A 21,464-nucleotide genomic window follows, 5' to 3' on the forward strand; every position below is an offset into this window, starting at 1 on the left:
TCTGCTCTGATTGGTCAGCTGGCCCACTCTGTTGTAATTGGTCCAGAGCTTTGCAGTCGTGATGTCAAAATCACTCCCCTGGGTCTAGAGCAGCTGTAAACATTGCAGGTGATGTTGTCTTGAAATGCAGTCCTGCATCACCCATTTCACTGTACATTATCCTTTACTTAAAATACAGTTTTATATTACCTATTCTAATTAGGGATGCACCGAAATTTCGGCCACTGAAAATTTTCGGCCCAAAATGGCCCAAAAGCGCATTTTCGGCTTTCGGCCGAAACACTTTTATCACCGAAACAACACGGCCGAAACAGGAAATTGTGATGACACAAACAAAAACCGCGGCCAGCACACGCTTGTCTGGATAAGCGCCTCTGCGCCAACATGTCTGCGGTGAGGGCATATTTCCATATATCTGAAAAAGACTAAATGTAGTAATCTAGAGAACCAGCTACAACCTTGTTTTCATCCAAACGAGCCGTCTTTAGCGACGGCTCGCTATGAGACAGCTTCTATGAGCTGTCGGCTGTCAGCCGCGAGTTTAGGGACCATCCGCAAAGTGCCGACAGCTCATAGAAGCTGTCGGCACTTTGCGGATGGTCCCTAAACTCGCGAGCATCCGCGAGCTTAGGGACTGTCTGCAAAGTGCAAAACGGAAAATGGTGTTGTTGTTTTTTCAGTGCTAAATAAATATTTTTATACTTTTAATAATTGTAATTATTCTTTGAATTGCAATGCCTTGATTTTAGTGAGGTTAGTACACAGTCATAGCTATAAATGCAATGGTAGGCCTACTAATAATTGGCATAATAATTTATTTCGGTGTTTCGGTTTTCGGTTTGCGGCCTTGGTTTCCTCATTTTCGGTTTTCGGTTGAAGTGATATTGCCTGAAGAGTTATTTGCTTTATTATAACACAATGAAAGGCTGATGTTGATTCATTTTTTAAAGTACACACTTTATCTTCACCTCACCATCCTTCGGAAGTCCGTCCAAACCGTTTCAAGCCTGTGTTTTTGCAGGCTAGACAAAAGGACTTGTTGCTCCGGTATAATAGTATAAGCAGAAGTTTAAGCCATTTAAAGGTGGAAAATCCTGGGTTTATGTCAACATTTTAAGCCAGATATCTGAGTCATCTGTTTAGAGGAACGGCTTGTTTTCTTCCAAATGGCCGTTACCTCCGTAATGGCCGATTTCACTCTCAGTACCCCCCACATTTTGCAAGTCGGGGCCGGATAATATCAAACTGTTTTAAAAAAAAAGGTTTGCCCTCCCAACCCAACAGGGGCCTCGGAATTGTGTGTTTCGAGCCCACCCACACTCCACGACAAGCAGAGCGCCAATCTCCCCCCTCCCCCCGACTGAGTCAGCAGACTCGTTATCGGGGGTTTCGACGCCTCGTGGGTAGGGTCCTTAGGCCACAGTGGCATCACAAATGAAGTCATCCCCAACAGATTCATTAAACATAACTGCATGTACTAATGCTTAATGATGATTGGTTGAACTAGAAATCGAGGAGGTAGTTACACCAGACATTTCACTTTTTTCATTAATTTGCTGTAGCCTAGCTTAAAATGATTTGTGAGACTGCGAAGAAACCCTTCACCGGGAGACTTTAACCGAATGGGTTTAACGTGGACCCCAAACACTTTGTGTGTGTGTGTGTGTGTGTGTGTGTGTGTGTGTGTGTGTGTATTCAATGGTTCAAGAGGGGCTTCTGGGGTTTTAATGTTTAAATTAGTATCTGTTGGCAAAACATAAAAACAGAAACATCGAGTGTCAACCTTTCAACCTTTACTTTCACTCACATTGGTTACCATTGTGCTTAAAAAAGACCATCATCCAACAGTACGCACACACACACAAACATGCACACAAAGAAAGAAACACAAAAAGGTCTGAATAATACCATTCAAGTAGCCTATGCCCTGTGAATAACATATTGAATTACTTCACCACAACACACACATACACACACTTGCGCAGACACACACACACACACACACACACACACACACACACACACACACACACACACACACACACACACACACACACACACACACACACACACATTCCTGACTCTGTTACAGAGACTATGCAACAGAGGAGGGGGACACTGTGACATACAATACGATATGATACAATACAACCTTATTAATCCCCCGTAGGAGAAATTATTTTGTTGCAATAGCCCCGCAGCAGTAGAAAAACAAAGGATAATAATAAATAATAATAAACAACATAAACAGACATAAACAACCCTGTTGATGAAAACAATGCTGTGTGATCTATTCACACACTCACACACTCACACACTCAGCCACACACGGTAGTACTACACAAACACACCATCCCCACTCCGCTGTTCCAAGAACTGCTTCTATTCACCCAATGTACTCTGCCCCTCAATTCCATGAAATTATTCAAACAAACACACATGCACCCGTGCACACACACATGCACACCTGCACACACCCATACACCCACTCACCTAATCTGCTGTTTACTGCTCATTGGTTTACTGCTCAATGACACTGATGACAAACAGAAGCTCTCCATAACATCTCAATCAATAGACAACAGCTTTAATGGTATAACCTTTGTGGGCACCAGTGAGGAAGGAAGGAAAAACACCCAAAAATAAATTCCTAAAGAAAAGGACAAGGAGAGTCTATATTGAAATGGGCTAATCGGAACCTGGGTAAGATGTTTTTATGGGATTGGTAATAGAACTGTATTTTGAATTGTGTGTGGGTGGGTGTGCACAAGCACGTACTGCCTACCTGTACTCGCTGTCAGGCTGCAGGCCCGTGAGAAGGTGACTGGTGGCGGTCTCAACGTTGATGGTCTGGTCCTCCAGGTGGATGACGTAAGAGGTGATCTCCGCCCCATTACTGCTGGGCTCCTCCCACTTCAGGAAGAGGCATGTGGAGGGGGAGTGGTCTGACTCCGAGGGGGCGGGGTCCAGGAGGCAGAGGGAGATGACGGGGTCGGGATTGGTCGCCGGTGTCTGGAAGCTCACCAGCTCGCTGTAGGGCCCAGCCCCCGCCTGGTTCACCGCCTGGGGGGACAAATGGACAATTTAAACCTTGTAACGGTGGACTCACACACCATCACATAATAAAGGGAGTCAAACAGAGTTCAATTTTACATCAAAAAGGTAATTTATTTGAAATGGTACAAAACAAGGTGAAACAAATGTCTAGGGATAATTGGTTTAAATGCAAGGATATGTGTAGAAATAATTAGATGAAGCAAAGTGCCCATGTGAAAAAGTAAAGTGCAGGGGGTCACAACCTACACCCGTTTTCACACAATGGGTGAGGCAATACCGAACCAGAATAAAACATTTTATAGAGAAAAAAAATCCTGGATGGATTTACTCATTTAGATGCAGTAGAAATGTGACCTGGTGCAGGTTTAAAAATATCTATGTACAAAAAAAATGAACGGAGAAATAAAATAGAGAGAGGGAGAGAAAGCGAAATTATAGAATAAGGACTTCACAGAAATTGAAAATTTGCAGAAAGAACATCATTATATTTCACGTACTGCGGCACTTTTCTATTCTGTCCCCTTTCACACTATTAAACAAAGTTAATGTTCTGTAGTGAGCTCTAGAGTGGACAGCAAGGTGAACAAATTCAATTCAGATTGCAAGAACCACGAAAACTGAATCCTACCCTGAGGGAAAAATACAGTACATTGTGGATTGGGTAATGGGCCAACATGATCTACGTTAAGCATTCATGTGGTTGCATAGCAAGCGACACTATTGTTATTCTGTGTCATATTAGTGTGGTCACAAAGCAAGCAATCCTTTTGTTGTTCTGTGTGTTACTATTTTATTTTTATTATTCCATGTTATTTGGCTTAATTATATACGCCTACTTTCTTTGTGGTATAAACACAATACCACAAAAGTGCGGTGAGTGCAGTGGAGATATAACAGTGTGCGTGAGAGGAGTGTATGCATGCACGTAACAGTGTGTGTGAGTGCAGTGTAAGTTTGCATGTAACAGTGTGTTTGAGTGGAGTGTATGTTCGCCTGTAACAGTGTGTGTGCGTGCAGTGGAGAGATAACAGTGTGTGTGTGAGTGGACTGGAGATATAACAGTGTGTGTGAGCTGTATGTGAGTGAGCGTATGTTTGCATGTAACAGTATGTGTGAGCGGAGTGCAGCGCGGTCACCTGTAGTCTACAGCAGTACGGTGTGGCAGGCGTCAGCTCCGAGAGCTCACACTGCGTTGCCACACCCGAGTAGATGACCTCCATGGGCTCCTCCTCCCGGCACCACTCTAGCCGGTACTCAGAGATGTCAGCGCCGGATCCCTCGGGGCTCTGGAAAGCACACACAGAACCCAATCAACACCAACAGTCTGGTCCACACCCATCCATTCATAACCGCCATCTTGGAACCAATCCATCATCCATCACCCTCCTCCCCACTTTGGATCCAACTCTTTCAATTGGATCCTGATCCACTTGTAAATCATGAGACGACCCCGTTTGGCCAAGTGTGATTTGATACTGTAGCTATATATCTTAATGGATAGAAGTTCTAGGTTACAATGTGTTGGTCAGAATGTGTTTGATTGAGAGTGTTTTATGTCAAATCATATTGACAATATTTACAAAATTGTATTATCTAACATTTATAGGGACATGCCCATAGAGCATATGAACCAAATTGTGTGTCGTCTAGTATTTAAAAAAACTGTTCTGCATCAGGGGCTGAGCGATAGGCATTACCAATCCAAGATAATAATAAGAATCCCGAGAAATGCTAGTTATCCACATATACTCTGTGAATACCTTATAACTAGAAATACAATAGGTCTCCACAGATACTCTGTGAATACCTAAAACTGGCCTGAAATTCACAAGCACGCCATTTATAGTGTAATCAATAGTAATCATAATGCAGGCATCAGGAGCGAGCTGGCCAAACGAAGGGCGCTGGGGCCCCTTGTGAACGATAATCCACGCGCAGATCAATACACACACAGTTCCACCGCACAACAAGATGAGAGGCAGCCTCAGATCTTTATCATGCAGTTCATTCTGATTAATCGTCTGCGGCCACACAGCGGTGTTCCGCCGAGTGCTGACCACATGCAGTTCCTTTTATCGCTCTACAAAAACATCCCTCTCTCCCCCTTTCACTTCCTCCATCACTCTCTGAATCTCTCTGCCCCCCCCCTCACCCCTCTCCTCTGATTGCATTTTTTGTGCATTGCTTCTGTTCCAGTGGTTGATGACCCGTGGCCTGCGGTGCCCGAGCCAAGTTCAGAAGCACCAGTACAGAAACCTTGCCTGCTATCAACTGCCCCCGTGTTTTTTGTCATTTATTTATGATGTTATTATTATGGTTGTGGAGCTAGTATTTACTGTAGATGGATGGAAACAGGAGTATTTCAAAGATGTACTGGTTTTACACATGTTTACTCACCGATTGGGCCAATATCATTTTATAGGCAGGGGGTTTAACTGAAACGTGATTGGCTGATCAGGTGTAGAGGGCCCCAGCTGGGATGCTTCATTACTCTTAGAGCGGTTTCTAAAATCCATTGATGTTTTTACCCGTATGTGTGTGTGTGTGCGTATGTGCGTGTGTGTGTGTGTGTGTGTGTGTGTGTGAGGGCTGTTTTACCTCCCAGCTGAGTGTCAGGCAGGTGTGGCTGGTGAGGGTGATGAGTGGTGCCCCACACTGGCCCGGAGGTCCCGCTGCAGTTGTCACCTCTGTTGGCTCTGAGTAGACCCCAAACTAGATGGATACAACATGGACAAACACAACTTAGGAATGTGTATGTGTGCGGGGTTGTGTGTGTCTGTATATGTGTGTATGTGTGTGTGTATTCTGTATATGTGGGTGTGTGGGTGTGTGTGTGCGTGCATATGGAAGGCCAAAAGAATCAACATCAATCAAGGTCACATTTTACTGTTGTATTTTATTTCACTGTAAAATGCACCGTTTCAGTGGTAAAAAATTGCTGTATTTCACACCCTTTTATCTCACCTGTAAAACAGCTTATAAGGCTGCAATTTAAGACGTTAAATGGCTCAGCTACACATGAAATACCTCTGCGAGAGGTTCCTCATAAGAGCCCAATGAGCAACCTCACCGTAATATCGTTTGACCCTCATAATATGGTTTTATTCTGCGTTTCATGCATATTAAACTACTACCAGGGTGAAGGCAGATTTTCTATTTCAAGAGTTTGGATTTTTCCTACTGGACACATTCAAATGTATAGGCAGTCATGTAGTAGCCTATAAGAATGACATTGGATTCATGTGAACAAAAAAATGTTATTAACATTATGGATTTTATTTTGTAAATTAAAACTGACAGTGAACACCAAGAATAATAGATGTTGACCTACAAAAATGTACATTATGTTCACATTGAACAGTTGTAGAAGGGGGAAATATAAACGCAAATGGTACTTTCTGAGAACTGAAGGATGAAAAATGTGAAGAAAATTGTGGTCATGTAAGTACTAACTAAGTGTGAAACATCTGGCTGCATAGTCTCTGGGAACCTACCAACCAGCCAATAAGATTAGAGCATGAGCAGCAAATGCTCTGCATTCAAACTGACACTGACACTAAATCAGCCCATCTGGGAACACCCCTTATAATTACGAATGTTGAATAATCCAACGTGTTTTGTGTGTGTGTGTGTGTCCATGTTGGCATGTGTACATACATGCAGTATTTGTAAACAAACCTTTTCCTATTCAAGTTTATATTCCAAGCTTTAAAGGTGTGGCGTGTAGGACATTGTGTGGCATCTAGCAACTAAGCAACCAACTGACTATATAAATATAACTGAATCTAATATAATATTACTAACCCTCAACTGTCCCTTTCCCAGCCACGTAGCAGAATCAACGGTGAGCTGTACTATTCCAAAATGTCCTCTTCTACGACAGCATCGAGGAACCGACTACTGTTTGTAGTGATGAGCTCCTTGATAGATGTATCAATTGTATATAATCATTAAGCCAGGTAAAACTATAGGTCATAGCTTAGGCTATCTTAAAGGTTACTTTTAAAAAAATCCCACGTCAATAAAGTAACAACAAATCATGGAACTTGATGGTACTGTACGGATACGCCGCAATTTACACATACGCCCCCATGTAGATGGGGGTCCATCTACATGGACCCCCATATATGAAAGGCTCAAACTAAGGTAATGAAAACACGGCAATTCTTATTTTCATTGGATTGTACACTAATTAAAACATACTTATGAATGTTATATTCCATTTCTGCCACGCCCTCTACGTGAGATGCCACTAAATTTGACACATTGGACCTTTCAAGGAATTGGGTTCGAACCCTTTGTGTGTGTGTGTGTGTGTGTGTGTGTCTGTGTGCCTGTGTGTGTGTGTGTGTGTGTGTGTGTGTGTGTGTGTGTGTGTGTGTGTGTGTGTGTGTGTGTACATGTGCATCCATCTTACCCCAGCCTCGTTGGCAGCGCGCAGCCGGAAGCTGTAGGTGGCGCCCGGAAGTAGACTTCCCACGGTGCATTGCAGCTCTGTCCCGTGGTACACCTCCACAGGCTCACTGTCGCCCTCGCCCATCTCCAGACTGAACACACACTCCTCACACACTCCCTGGGCCAGAGGGGAGTCTGTAGAGTCACGGAGAGAGATAGAGACAGACGGACAGACAGACAGACACAGAGGGAGAGAGAGAGAGAGAGAGAGAGAGAGAGAAAGAAAGAGAGAGAGAGAGAGAGAGAGAGAGAGAGAGAGAGAGAGAAAGTTATCCATTATGTCATTATGTCTGTACAGAGTTACGGATAACACATTTACGGATAATACCAATTTATGGCACATGAGAGCGAGAGAAAAACCTCAATGTCCTTTGTCTGACTTTGAAATTGACAACCATTGCCAAAGCCAACAAAATGTAAGTGAATTAAGGGAGAGGCCAGCTGTGCTAGAACAGCTGAAATCACGGCTTCATGAACTTCACTAGGACAGGCAGAAATAGTAATGAGCAGACATTAGGGTAAGTTAAAGCTAATGGGGTGAATAAGCCCAGTGAGTTGAGAGTTGATTTGGTTTTTGTGTGTGTGTGTGTGTATGTGTGCGAGAGAGAGAGAGAGAGAGAGAGAGAGAGAGAGAGAGAGAGAGAGAGAGAGAGAGAGTGTGTGTGTGTGTGTGGGGTTGCATGCATCACTCACCCCACTCCAACTGCACCTCCTTGTGTTTGGCTTTACCCACAATCCTCGGTGGCTGGCAGGGTCCTGGTGGGACGCTTGATGTACGGACTGTAATGCTGAGGGTACACTGGAGGAACAGAGAGCATCATGGGTAATGGCTCACAAACACACCAAATTGAACATAATTATAGAGAATGCTGTTTTAATCCGTAGCATGTGGCCTGATGGGATTGTGCATTCGATTGTGTGTTGTGATACACCTGTTGCCAGTAAGTTGATGTTATTGTTACAACCAGACAGGTGTCCTTCGGTGCCTGGGGTTCCAAACCCGAGCTGTCCCCGATGTTGCAGGTGTTTTCATGAAACGGTCGCCACGTGAATGACGGCATTAAAAGCATCCTTTCAATGTCCCACTGTGTGTGTGTGTGTGTGTGTGTGTGTTTACGTGTGTTGATTTATTCTGAAATCCACTCAGCCACCATCACACACGATGTGTGCATGTTTGCTCTTAATGTGTTTTTGAGATCCAAGGCATGTGTATATGTGTGTGTGTGTTTGTGTATGTGTGTGTGTGGGGGGGTGACTTACCTGGCTGTGTCCACCGGTGCTGATGCTACACACACGCAAGCGGTAGGATGTTCCGGGCGCCAGACGCTCACACACACACTGTTCAGCGGGGCCGCTGTATGCCACGTTCCACTGGCTCGCTGAAAACACACACACACACACACACACACACACACACACACACACACACACACACACACACACACACACACACACACACGTAAACATCCATATGTGCAACACAACATACCAACATACAAACTCACTATTATGACATTGATGTAGTCAGCCCCAATTATTTTCCCTAGACATGGCAAACATGTGGATCCAGGTCATGGCCAAATAATGGATAATGTTGCATCCCTCATCATCTCCATCTCCATCCACCCAACCACAACATCACCACCAAACTATCATCACCAGCACCACCATCATCATCACCAGCATCAACCTCACCAGCTCAATCGCCACCACCATCACCACCACCACCACCCTCATCTCCATCACAATTGTCATCATCCTCATGCCCACCGTCGACTATTTTGGGCATAGATGTGTGTGTTTATTTCCATGCAAAAACATTTGTATTCTTTTTTATTGAATTTAACAGACTGTGTGGGTGTTACCTCTAACCCCTACTGCTGCATTTCACATTGTTCAGGTAAGTGCAATGGGATTATCTCAATCAGGATGACAACAGCGCAGTTAAGGACTGTAATTGTCCCGTGCAAATGATGACAGAGGAGTGAAACGCTTTTGTCCCCCTTAATAACACAACCACCCACACCTGTGCTCACAATGCTGCTGTGAATGACAGAAAACACAGAAACACAGTCAGTGAGTCAGTGCCATTGTGGCCCTTCACCGCCAGATATACTGGTGTCGGTGGAAGAGGACGAAGGAGACGATGCGATATAGGAACGACCGACAGAAACCTAGATTACGAACATGGTTAAGGCGATTTAGGTGATGGAAAAGAGAGAGCGAGAGAGAGATTTATTTATTAACTGTGTTTAACTGTGTATTAACTTCTCTTTAAGTCTATATTGTTGGGACGATGGAGTTGAGCATGGGTGGATGGAATTTGGAATTTGTGATCTGCATTTCTATTCTTCAATAAAAAATTAAAATACATTTGAAGTCATTGCTATACATATATTTCCCCTAAAACGTAACCATGACCCGAAAGGAAGTGACCAAAATGCCTGGGGTTCTAGAAGTTTTATCTGAGACATTTTGTTCTGTTATATTTCCCATGGTTTTACGACAAACATTATAAAAGCAGTTTGATCAAATATATGGGGGAGGGGGTGGAATGAGAGAGGAGTAGAGACATTGAGAGAAGCGTGAGAGAAGACATGGCCGGTGTCAACAGATGGACAGGACATTGCTGTAAATTGCAGATGTTTCCCAGCAGGGGGGCAATGGAATGGGCTCACAGACAAGAGTTCAACGAGGCAGAAAATGGAACATGATTGAAAACATAAAAAGAGAGAGAGAGCCATGAAGATAGAGCGGGAAAGAGCAACAGAGAGATACATGGAAGAGTGAGGGAAAGAGAGTGAGAGAGTTGGATGGAGACTGAAGGAGAGGAATAGATAAATTCTGAGAGAGAATGAAAGAGACAGAGAGATAAAGAGAGAAAAAAGTGGTAATAGATTGAGTCTGACAGAGTGATAAAGAGCTAGATGGAGAGTGAGAGCAGGAGCTAGGGTCTGAGACAGAGAGAGAGACGGGGATACCGAGAGCGAGAGGGACATAGAGGATGAGTGAGAGACAGAGATACAAAGAGCGAGAGGTTAATGGAGGAGGAGTGAGCGAGAGATAGCAAGAGGGATTGACAGAGTGCAAGAGAGAGAGATGGAGAATGAGTCAGAGAGAAAAAGGGAAACAGAGAATCAGCAAGAGACAAAAATAGAAAAAGTGAGAGAGCGAGATGGATCGAGATAGGGTGAGATAAAAAAAAGGGACCACACCTTCAGAGCATCCCTCGGATATCTCCAGCAGGTAGGTGAGTGCGTCGGACCCCCCGTTGTCCTGGGGTGGGTCTGCAGCAGGAGAGAGATAAACAGGGTTTATTGTGATGTTTTCACTTATATTTTACCACATACATTTATCTCAAGCAATTTACAGCCATTATTCAGAAACAGGTCCTTAGGATCATGTAGTCGTGAGGGTTCCTTGCTTCAGTATGCTACAGGGTTAGGCTGGCAGACATTGAGGTTCAAACCCAAAACCTTGCACCTGGGAGTCAAACAGCCCCTACCACTATACTATTCTACTCCCCGAATGATTGTTCTCCAGAGCGGCTTGTAGGTCGATTTTGCAAACACAAAGACTTAAAAGAAAAAAACTGCAGAAATCTGCAGTTTTCAATGATTTGTGGTGATAGTGATAAACATGAAGTCTGCAATGCCGTCACGATGAAAAGCCCATATACCAATTACATGAGAGGCTTGCGAGTAAATGATAACCATCGAGAAATAAACATTGGCATCACTTCATAATTGATTTCAAAATCAATGAAGACCATTTTCAACAATGTGCTCTCAGTCCATGAATGATAATTCAAAGTCTTCCCAAATGACTCCCGTGTTAACTTTTAAGACGTCAAAAGGAGAAGCGTCAGAGAATACTTTTTAATTCACAGTGGTGATGGGTTTCAAAGCAAGCACTTGTGGGAAATAGTTTTGAGTCAATTTAAATGTCCCTGCATTCTCTGATTGAGCTCAGCCAAGGCTCTCAAAGCGTCTGCTAAATGTAAATATAGATGTGACTTTTATTTTTTTATCTTTAATTTCTAAAATGAGGAATACCAAGTGTTTATAACAGATGACGTGCTGCAGTGCTGCAGTACTCCCGAAAACATTGGACCGCCTCCAACCAGACATATATATTATATTACACATTATACTCCCATTAGGACAGAAATGGTTTTACCTCAAAAGGACCCGAGTGGCTATTGATAGGGTTGGCTAAAACTAAGGGCTAAAAATGATAAATTAACAATGAATATTAATGTGGAAAGTGTGGTGGGTGTGGCTTCTAAATGCTATTCCTCCAATGTTTGGGTGAGAACTAAAACTGAGAACTTTGAATCGTTACTTATTTAACGATTCATAATTTTACGTGTGCAAATGTGCACTGAAGGGATATGTGTGTGTGTGCGGTGTGTGCATACGCATGTGTTTGGAAGCATGCGTAGTACGTGCATTTTTGTGTGCGCATACATACGTATGTGTGTGTCTGAGTGTGAACGTGTCCACGTGCAAATAGCTTGTGTGGTTTTGTGTGCATGTACGAAGGCATGCACGGGAACGGGTGTGTGTTTACCCCAGGTGACTGTGAATCCGTACGGGGTGGCGCTGGTCACACATGGTGTGGACGGGGGTCCCGGTTTGTCCGGACTAGTGGTGCAGACCAGTACCTCGCTGGGGCTGCTCCGGCCCTCCATGTTAGACGCTGTCAGCTGCGAGGAGAGCGGAGGGGAAGGGTGAGGAATTGAGGCAGAGAGCCATGATGAGAGAGAGAGAGGGAGAGAGATAGATAGAGAGGGAGAGGGAGAGAGAGAGAGATAGATAGAGAGGGAGAGAGAGAGAGATAGATGGAGAGGGAGAGAGAGAGAGATAGATGGAGAGGGAGAGAGAGAGAGAGATAGAGAGAGAGGGAGAGAGAGAGAGATAGAGAGGGAGAAAGATAGATAGAGAGGGAGAGGGAGAGAGATAGATAGAGAGGGAGAGGGAGAGAGAGAGGGAGAGGGAGAGGGAGAGAGATAGATAGAGAGGGAGAGGGAGAGAGAGAGTGCAAGAAAAAGAGCGAGCCAGCGAGGGAGATAAAGTAGAGAGTAAAACGGACAATAAATAAATAAATAAATAAATAACACCCCTGCTTTCAACAACATTTCTCCCGATAAATAGCCACTTCTATCTGAGAACATTTTAGCCGATATCCTTGATGCTCACAGAACCAGCATGCGGCACATATAACGCGTAAGAACACACAGCGAACCTGCATTGTTTCGCACATGAAACACACACACAAAACTTGCAAGCACACATATATACACCACTTGCACACACACACTGATACTGGCACACAATTCAAAACTCTTGCACACGCATACTAGTGTGTGCACACATTCTATTATGCACACACAGGTTCACCTTGATACAAAACTCTTGGTGGGAGGAGGGGGATGAACGGGGGAACAGGTGTGTGATTTATGCATGCATGCAGGTTTTGTGCGTGTTTCAAGGTTATGTGCTAAGCTTCCCTTTATCGTCTCCTTTGTAGATCATAACTCTTTTCTACCTCAATCACGGCTCTTCTCTTTTCTTTGTTCTCTATGCGTAATACTCATTTCACCCATTCACCTCTTCCTGTACTACCCTATACAATATTAAATCAATGCACACACTTTTATTTTGAAATCCACCCAGCCACTATCACAAAGGACGTGTACATGTTTGCTCTGTGTGTTTTTGTGTGTGTATGTGTGAGTGTGTTAGAGTTCTTTATGCACTGTACAAAAGTAAAAGTGCACATAAGGTAGGGATGATTGGGGGGATGGATCTCTCGACGACTATCGATTGTCCTCCTGTAAGTGTTTTCAGGGTGGAAGCTATCAGGGGAGCTTGTCACTATTCAACTGTACTGCAGGACGGCAACTTGTTGTAATCCTGGCGGTGGCAACAATGCCTGGATTAAATATAGCTGGACGAGACCTTGGATAGCACCTGAAAACATAAATATGAATATAACATCTATATATAAATATATATAGGCTATTATCAGGCTACAGAGACAAGGCTTGTTTAGATGGCTGATATTTGTGGACTGGTATCAAAATTTCAAACACGGCCAGAAGTATGTGAATAAAAGATCAATAATTGGAATGAAAGACAAATAATTGGAGATTAGCCTCAAGCGAAGCAGACAAGGAGGACAATCAAACTCAATTAGCAGCAGGACAGCAAAACACACAGTGTGAACATAATAACAGATGGATGTATTTGCTAATGTTTTCACAGTGTGAAACGTGATTGAATGCTAAATATACAAAGAGTGAAACAGACAAGCTCCTTACACAAAGACTCCTGAAAAAAAACTGCAAATAGGAAGTGTATAAGTATTCTCACCCTGAACTTATACTGGGTACTCCTCTTCAGGCCTTGCACAGTACAGGTCAGGTTCTCTCCAGTGTACTTGGGATAAAAGTCAATTCCCTGTGGAATGGGACACACACTTATCACATCAAACAGAAGACACAGTGTGTGTGTGTGTGTGTGTGTGTGTGTGTGTGTGTGTGTGTGTGTGTGTGTGTGTGTGTGTGTGTGCATATATATATATAATTGTGTGTGCAAAAATGATTTATTCAAACATGCAATTGTATTCTGTGCAATATGCTTCTTAATATGCATCATGTGCATATGTGTGTGTGCGTGTGTGTTAGGGTGTGTCTGCGTAGCCCCTTTCACACACATCCTGCCGGGTATCAAGTGGTGAATGGGATCAGTACAGCCAATTTCCCAGCTCAAGACCTAGGTAGATTTCCGGATCACTGACGGTACAGCTTTACTTGGAATGAAAGCACTAACATGGAGGAAGATACAATTAAACGGTAAGGTCCGTCTGACCCAAGGAGCCTTCACTTTGAGTGAGCTGACCAATCAAAGGACACCGCTGATGGTGTATTTGAATCGGCGACTGTTGTAGTGCTGCCATCTGCTGGGCTGTCCTATGACCCATCTATTCCGGCACTGCTTGACCATGTGTGAAAGGGCCTAAGACAGAAATGTTCCAGAACCTAACTGCATGTGTGAATATTGAAAAAACGGTGGCTAAAACGGTATCCCAGTGATGTTCGATAACTGGAAAGAGGCTTTTGAGTATGCACGTGCGCGCTGCTGTGTGTATAAATACACGTGCGCGCTGTGTGTATAAATACACGTATGCAAATGTGTGTCTGCTTGATCATGTGCCTACATGATTATGTGTTGCGGGACTGTCTTCATGTTTGCTTTGTTGTGTGTTTGCGTGCGTGCGTGCGTGTGCGAGTGTGTGTCTTTGTGTTTGCTTGTGTGTGTGTGTGCATACGTGCGTGCGTGTGTGTGTGCGCGTGTGTGTGTCTTTGTGTTTGCTTGTGTGTGTGTGCATACGTGCGTGCGTGCGTGCGTGCGTGCGTGCGTGTGTGACTCACGCTGTTGTCCTCCTGGATCTCCAGGGTGTACTTGAGCTGCTCCTCGCTGGGGCTCCCCTCGGGACGGCCCCACTCCAGGGTGACCCAGGACACCCCGGCCCGCACCAGCCTGGGGGGCAGGGGCAGGGCAGGCAGCGTGCCCATGGTGTGGAACACCATGTCGGGGCTGAAGCCACTGCACACACACACACACACATATATTAGAACACATACACATAGTCAAATACAAATTCAAACAGTCAAACACACACATATATTTCAACTCACACACACACACACACACACAACCGTGGGTTGTAACTAGGGGTGTGAACGGTTACAAAAAATTGTTAACGGTTACACGACCCCTTTTTATTCGTGTACACGGTAACCCGTTTTTTTTTTGTTTTTTTTCAAGTGGACCGCAGTCGCGCTATACGACCAATGGACCACCACAGGCACGTGCACATAGGGCCATAGGGGTGCTTGAGCCCTTTTTTTTGCCTCGTATTAAAAAGTGCCCTCTGAGTGTTCTTCAACAATCGCGCCCGCAATAGTGCTCGTCCGCGATCGAAAGCCCCCCGTCAACAATCGCGCCCGCAATAGTGCTTGTCCGCGATCGAAAGCCCCCCCCCCCCCCCCCCGTCAACAATCGCGCCCGCAATAGCGCTCGTCCACGATCCAACCCCCCCCCCCCCCCCCCCCCGTCAACAATTCGACAATTCGGCACCTGCCCCTCAAAACTCCTGTGCACGTCCCTGGACCACCACCTCAATTATTGTGCGTCTTAGTTCATGGATTCACCTCAGACGGTTGCGTGGTTCCTCTCTCCCTTCTCAGAAGGGAGAGAGGACTGAGAGGGGACCTCATTATGGTGAAGTTTGAGGCAGTGGTGCGATTTGAATTTACAATGTGTGGCTGGGGTTGAAATACATTAGAAGTCATTAGCAAGCCCCATGTGAGGTTGTGTGTGTGTTTGTGTGTGTGTGTGTGTGTGTGTGTGTGTGTGTGTGTGTGTGTGTTTGTGTGTGTGTGTGTGTGTGTGTGTGTGTGTGTGTGCACGTGTGTGTTTGGGTGTGTGTGCTACCGCCGGTGTTTGGTGAAGTCAGACAGCTGACATCTTACTCTCACTCTATATATCTACATATCTTTACCTCTCTTTCTCTCTCTCTCCATTACTCCCTCTCTAAATGTCACTCTTTTTCTCACAATGTATCTCTGTCACTATCTATCTCTCCCGGGGCGTTATCTGTCTCCCGCCCAAGCCCACTCCATCATTCTCCCTCTCACTCTATCTCCATATATCTTACTCTCTTCATCTCCACCATATTCTCTGTCCCCCTCTCTCCAGCTCCATTCCTCCCTAGACCTTTCTCTCTCTCCCTCTCCCTTCCTCTACTCTCCCATCTTCTTCTGTGCGTGTGTGTGCGCATGTGTATGTTTGTTTGGTAGTGGGCATATGTGTACTAGTTTAGAGTTTTCATTTGTGTGTGTGTGTGTGTGTGTGTGTGTTTGTTTGCTAGTGGGCATGTGTGTACTATTCCTTACTTGTCATTTGTGTGCGTGCGTGCGTGCGTGCGTGTTCCCAGTGTAACAGACCTGGTGCCGACGTCGTTGAGCGCGGCGACCCTGAAGGTGTAGCCGCTGGCGGGGGAGAGCCGTGTGATCTTACAGAGTCTCTGGCTGCCGTAGTAACACTCCCTAAACACACTGTTCTTCTTCCCCTGGAGGAGAGGAGCAGGAGATTAGAGAGAGGAGAGGAAAACACCAATGTTGGTGATTTAATATTACAATTCAAGTTGGAGGGGGTTTAGGCTATTTGAGGTTATTTTATAAAGCGTGTTAAGAAAAGTTTAAGAAGGACAACTTCAAAAAAAGGAATTATGAATCAAAAGAAGGAAAGAAATAAAGAGTGAAAGAAAGAAAGAAACCACTTACCTCATCCCATTCAACAAAGTAGTTTGTGATTTTGGATCCATTGTCCCCTGGGGGCTGTGAGAGAGAGAGAGAGAGAGAGAGAGAGAGAGAGAGAGAGAGAGAAAGGTGGGGGGGGGGCATAGGAGACAGGTGACAGAGAGCAGGAGAGGGAGAACGATGAGCAGATTAGCTTGGGATGAATAGGTCGCACAAATGAGCTGAGAAACAAAACAGCTGCCATATTTTTTCCTAGTGACCTCATATCCTGTCCCTGGGGAGCTCACTCATCATCTCATTGACACATGTGAAGGGATTGACATCGCACCAAACAAGAAAGTATAATTGAATTACTTGTTCAGTTGATACGATCCGGCTGAAATAGGGCTATTTATGTAAGAGATCTAAATTTATTTTTTCACACAAAAGATACATTTTGAAGGTTTGTATGTACTGTATGTAGCAGGGATGGGACAGCTAATTTCTTTGCGACATGTCATTAAGTAGGTAGGGGTTAGGGCATCCTGCTCAGGAATTCCGTCAGGTACTATGAAACAGACATCAGGGTCCAAACCACTGAGAACAATGAAGACTGTTTCACCTCCCCCAGCAGCACAAGAGAGCCTTTTGTCTAGTAATGCTAACTTTACACCGTCTCACCACATTAAAACCGGGATCCACACAGATCATTTCAGTAAGTTGTGTGTTCATGTACAAGTATATGTTATATGTATACAGAGGTTTGTGTTTTGTGGAAGTTTGCATTTGAGTGTTGTATGTAAGGGAGTGTGTGTGTGTGTGTGTGTGTGTGTGTATGTGTGAGTATGTGTGTATGTGCGCATGTGTTCTCGAATGTGTTTGTTTCATGTGTATTCTGCATGTGTTTGTGTACGTGCATGTGTGTGCATATGTGTATGTGTGCATGTGCGTGTGCGAGCGTGTGTGCGTGTGCTCGTGTGTGTGTGTGTGTGTGTGTGTGTGTGTGTACCTTCCACTGTAGGGTGAGGGTGCTCTTCGTGCGGTGGGACAGTTTGGGGGAGAAGGGGGCGTCCGGGACAGAAGACTGCGTTTTGAACGCGGCTGCATCAGAACACGAGCCTCTGACCGTGTTGTAGAGAGCCGACACGCTGAGACCCACACACATAAGGAAAAATATTGATAATCATACGATAGATATTAGTGCAATTCAAGACAAAAATACCAGGGCAAGGGGGAGACACCTACCGTATATGGTATTCTGTTGCTGGCCGAAGGTCTTTCAGATTGTACGTCAATTCCTCTCCACTAAAAGACACACACACACACACACACACACACGCACATGCACATACAAACGGCCACAGAAAAGTACAAATGTCAGATCGTATACGATATATTTTTGGTTTGTGCTGTAAAAGTGAGAAGATAAGTAAGTAAGTCAGTAAGTCAGTAAGACTGTAAGTCAGTAAGATTGGGAATGCATGTTAAAAGTCAACTCCAACTTTGCTATCGAAGATTTTGGCTTTTCTTTTATACTGATTTTATCTATCTGCCCATTTATAACTCTGGTACACACCATCTTTAGACAGCTTAGACCACTAACACACTCAGGCCCTCATAAGACCCTGAGACCTCTTACACACTCTCATAAGACCCTCATAAGAGATAACTCACACAGTTCGGTCCTAATAACAAACATAGCTCCTCATAAGACCCTTTGACTGCTCACAAAGTAATACCATCAAAGTCAATGGACCTCTTCTGACCGTTCCGTGTGTACCTGTATATGAGCCGGTACTTCCCGTCTCTGCCCTTGTCGGAGAGAGACACCTCGTAGGAGCAGGACACCGGCATGCCGTTCCCGTGCCTGTTCACCAGGCCCACCGGGAGAGCCCAGGAGAGCCGTGCTGCCCGCGCCTGGATGTTGGATATCTGCCACACGCACACACACAGGTAGAACAGGTGAGTAACATGCAAGCACCTCGAATGTAGCATGTAACAGTACAACTAATACAATTAATGAAGCTAGAGGTGATCTCAAATCGTTTTCCGTTTTTCCACACGGAAAATTCTGTTTGCGTAACAGTGGGACATTCCATTGGAAAGATGGAGGTGCTAAATGACTTGAGCACAGCACTGACGACTTATAGAAGGGAAAGCAATTTGTGCAGTTTTATTTTTGTGCAATTTGTGCAGTTTTGTTTTGATTTCAATAAATAACCTTATTCTTTGCTTAATAACTCTTTGTGTAATTGCCATTCAATCTTTTAATTTTCTTAGTAGAGCACTTTGTAGACCGTCAAGTCTAGAAGGAATACACAAGGTCATGAAAAACATTAAAAACTATTAAAGATGATGAAAGAAAAGGCACTCTGTCAACGAGTGCATATCCACAGATCTGCTCAACTGAATTGTACCGCATTTGTTCCAGAGGCTGAAACGCAGTGTTCACATGTATTTAAAATTGCTAATCTGTTAAATACTTAAACACAAGTCTGTTTATCAATTCAGATTTTGGCACGATCAGATGTTATTATCATATGTAATCAGTTTGAGGTCATAATGTGTTATATTCATTAAGAGTCTATATCATAATATATAAGACTAATGGTAGCCTAGCCATGACCAGATGTTATACGCACATTGACGTCATATCGGGAAAGAAGCCATTTAGCGGAGGCTCAGAGCCTGTTAGGCAGCTGTGGGGAGCACTGTGATAGTTGGCCAATTAATCATTTTCAATCGTTTAAACCACGCAAAAGTCACAACAAAAAAGCCATCATTGAGCCGCGTATATAAAAAAAATATCAGATACGATGAGACCATCAGTCGAAGATGGGTCTGGCCTGAAGAATCGAAATTGACCATGCTTAATCTTAGTCCCGGACACCCCTAAATGAAACAATTAAGAAACAATTTGAAAAAATGGCAACTGCGTCACGGGTGGTGCGTAGGACGGCTGATAATCGTCTGTTGTTAATAGCTTTATTTTTTTTATAGTCTTTAATAGTCTTTCTAAAACCTCAACACTTCCGCTTTCCAGAATGTCATTCCACTCGGAATGTCTGCTAGTCGTTTAATTTAATACATTTAGAGACGGAAATTAAACGGTTGAGTGAAGGCTATAAAGGGGTGAAGGGAGGTCTATGCGCACCAGTGTGTGTCTTTAGTCATCAATGACGCAGGGTCATGTATGTTCATGACAAATTCATCCGTTATGTGTGTGTAAGTGGGCTTATTCATGTGTCTGAGTGTGCAAGTAAATTAACACATAAGGAATGTGCCAAAAATGATTCCAGACATGATGAATAACTTATGGAAATAAGACCAAAAGGTGCCTGCGTCTGTGCGTATGCATATGTGATTTTGTGTGTGTGGTTGTGTGTTTAGATGTGTGTGTGTGTGTGTGTGTGTGTGTGTGTGTGTGTGTGTGTGTGCGGGTGTTAAAGAGGTATGGATGGATGCGCCATCAGGGTCCTGCTTAACACACACACTTTTCTTTCTCAGCCCTTTACCCCTGTGGTCTGAAGTCCTAGGCTTGTATTGTGAGTGAATATCTGTGGAGACTAAATAACTGAAAAGCAATGTGGGTAAGAGGATAAGCCATGCATATTCATGGGTATGTAGTCCAGCTACAACAGACCGAAGAAGCAATGGAGACTTCAAAACAGAGAACAACAAGAGGCAGATAAACCATGAAGAAGGTTGACCCCCTGAAAAACAGTATCCCTCTCGCTGTCCCCTCCCCCCCATCTCTAAACTCAATTAAATTCATGCCAGTGAAGCATTGGACATGCTTCACTGGCATCTCCTACAAGCAGGGGTTCTCAAACCTTTCAGACCACCTTTCCCCCAAAAAGAAAATGTGCCAGAGACTCACAACCCACGAAAATGTTGCGCACACGCAGTAATGGACCTACACAAATGCGGACACATCGCTTTGATGTTACAAGAGAACACAATAGCCTAATTACCATTATCAAATTATTTTAATTAATGATAGTGATAGAAGGCCTTTGTAGTAATTACAGTACATTAGGTCAAACTCACCTAATGAGAATGATAATTGTTTTCAATGTTATTTCTCGAAAAAAACAAATACAATTTTATTTTATTTCACATTCCGGAAATGATCTTGCGACCCCCCGCTACCCATAGTTTGGGAACCCCTGCCCTACAAGATAAGATTGTAATTCCTCTCTGACCCTCTCTTTTACGAGATTCTTCACTAGTCTCTCACTCGCTCTTCCTCCTTCCTACTTGCACAGAGAGTGCTGATCTCCATGTTCAACCACTGTCCCTTGCACCTCTCCGCCCTTGGGGTGAGATGCAAAGTCAATAACACAGTCCATATCCATTAGCTGTCTGAAATCCAATTCACATCACTGCCGAGAAAACAGGCACAGAGAATTTATTATTTTAATTGCCATACCATCTCTCTCGTCATTCACTTCCCCCGCCCCTCCGCTACCTACCTCTCATCATCATTGAACCCTACCCCTCGCTGCACCCTTCTCTCTGTCTGTCTCCCTTTCTCTCCCAGTTCTTTACGTTCCGGAAGAAGAAGAAATGATGAAGGCATTGACGCCCCATCCCTTTGAAGTCTCCTTGCTTTCGGCAGGGCTGCCAGCATCAGGACCAC

General features: G+C 44.2%; 1 protein-coding gene across 1 annotated transcript in view; it reads right to left on the bottom strand.

Annotated features, from left to right (window-relative positions):
• Positions 1-21,464, bottom strand: part of fndc3ba (fibronectin type III domain containing 3Ba) — a 54,027-nt gene that overhangs the window by 15,402 nt on the left and 17,161 nt on the right. Inside the window, exons 6-20 of the mRNA XM_084482507.1 lie at positions 18,603-18,754; positions 18,068-18,127; positions 17,832-17,970; positions 16,868-16,921; positions 16,529-16,653; positions 14,951-15,125; positions 13,890-13,976; positions 12,085-12,220; positions 10,728-10,799; positions 8,773-8,891; positions 8,206-8,311; positions 7,475-7,647; positions 5,656-5,769; positions 4,194-4,343; positions 2,786-3,063 (exon numbers count right to left, since the gene is read on the bottom strand). Of these exons, the coding sequence (XP_084338633.1) occupies positions 2,786-3,063; positions 4,194-4,343; positions 5,656-5,769; positions 7,475-7,647; positions 8,206-8,311; positions 8,773-8,891; positions 10,728-10,799; positions 12,085-12,220; positions 13,890-13,976; positions 14,951-15,125; positions 16,529-16,653; positions 16,868-16,921; positions 17,832-17,970; positions 18,068-18,127; positions 18,603-18,754 (1,940 nt within the window). The remainder of the gene's footprint in view (positions 1-2,785; positions 3,064-4,193; positions 4,344-5,655; positions 5,770-7,474; positions 7,648-8,205; positions 8,312-8,772; positions 8,892-10,727; positions 10,800-12,084; positions 12,221-13,889; positions 13,977-14,950; positions 15,126-16,528; positions 16,654-16,867; positions 16,922-17,831; positions 17,971-18,067; positions 18,128-18,602; positions 18,755-21,464) is intronic.

This window comes from Micromesistius poutassou, assembly GCF_964030765.1.
Source record: "Micromesistius poutassou genome assembly, chromosome: 17".
In the NCBI taxonomy this organism is placed as follows: Eukaryota; Metazoa; Chordata; class Actinopteri; order Gadiformes; family Gadidae; genus Micromesistius; species Micromesistius poutassou.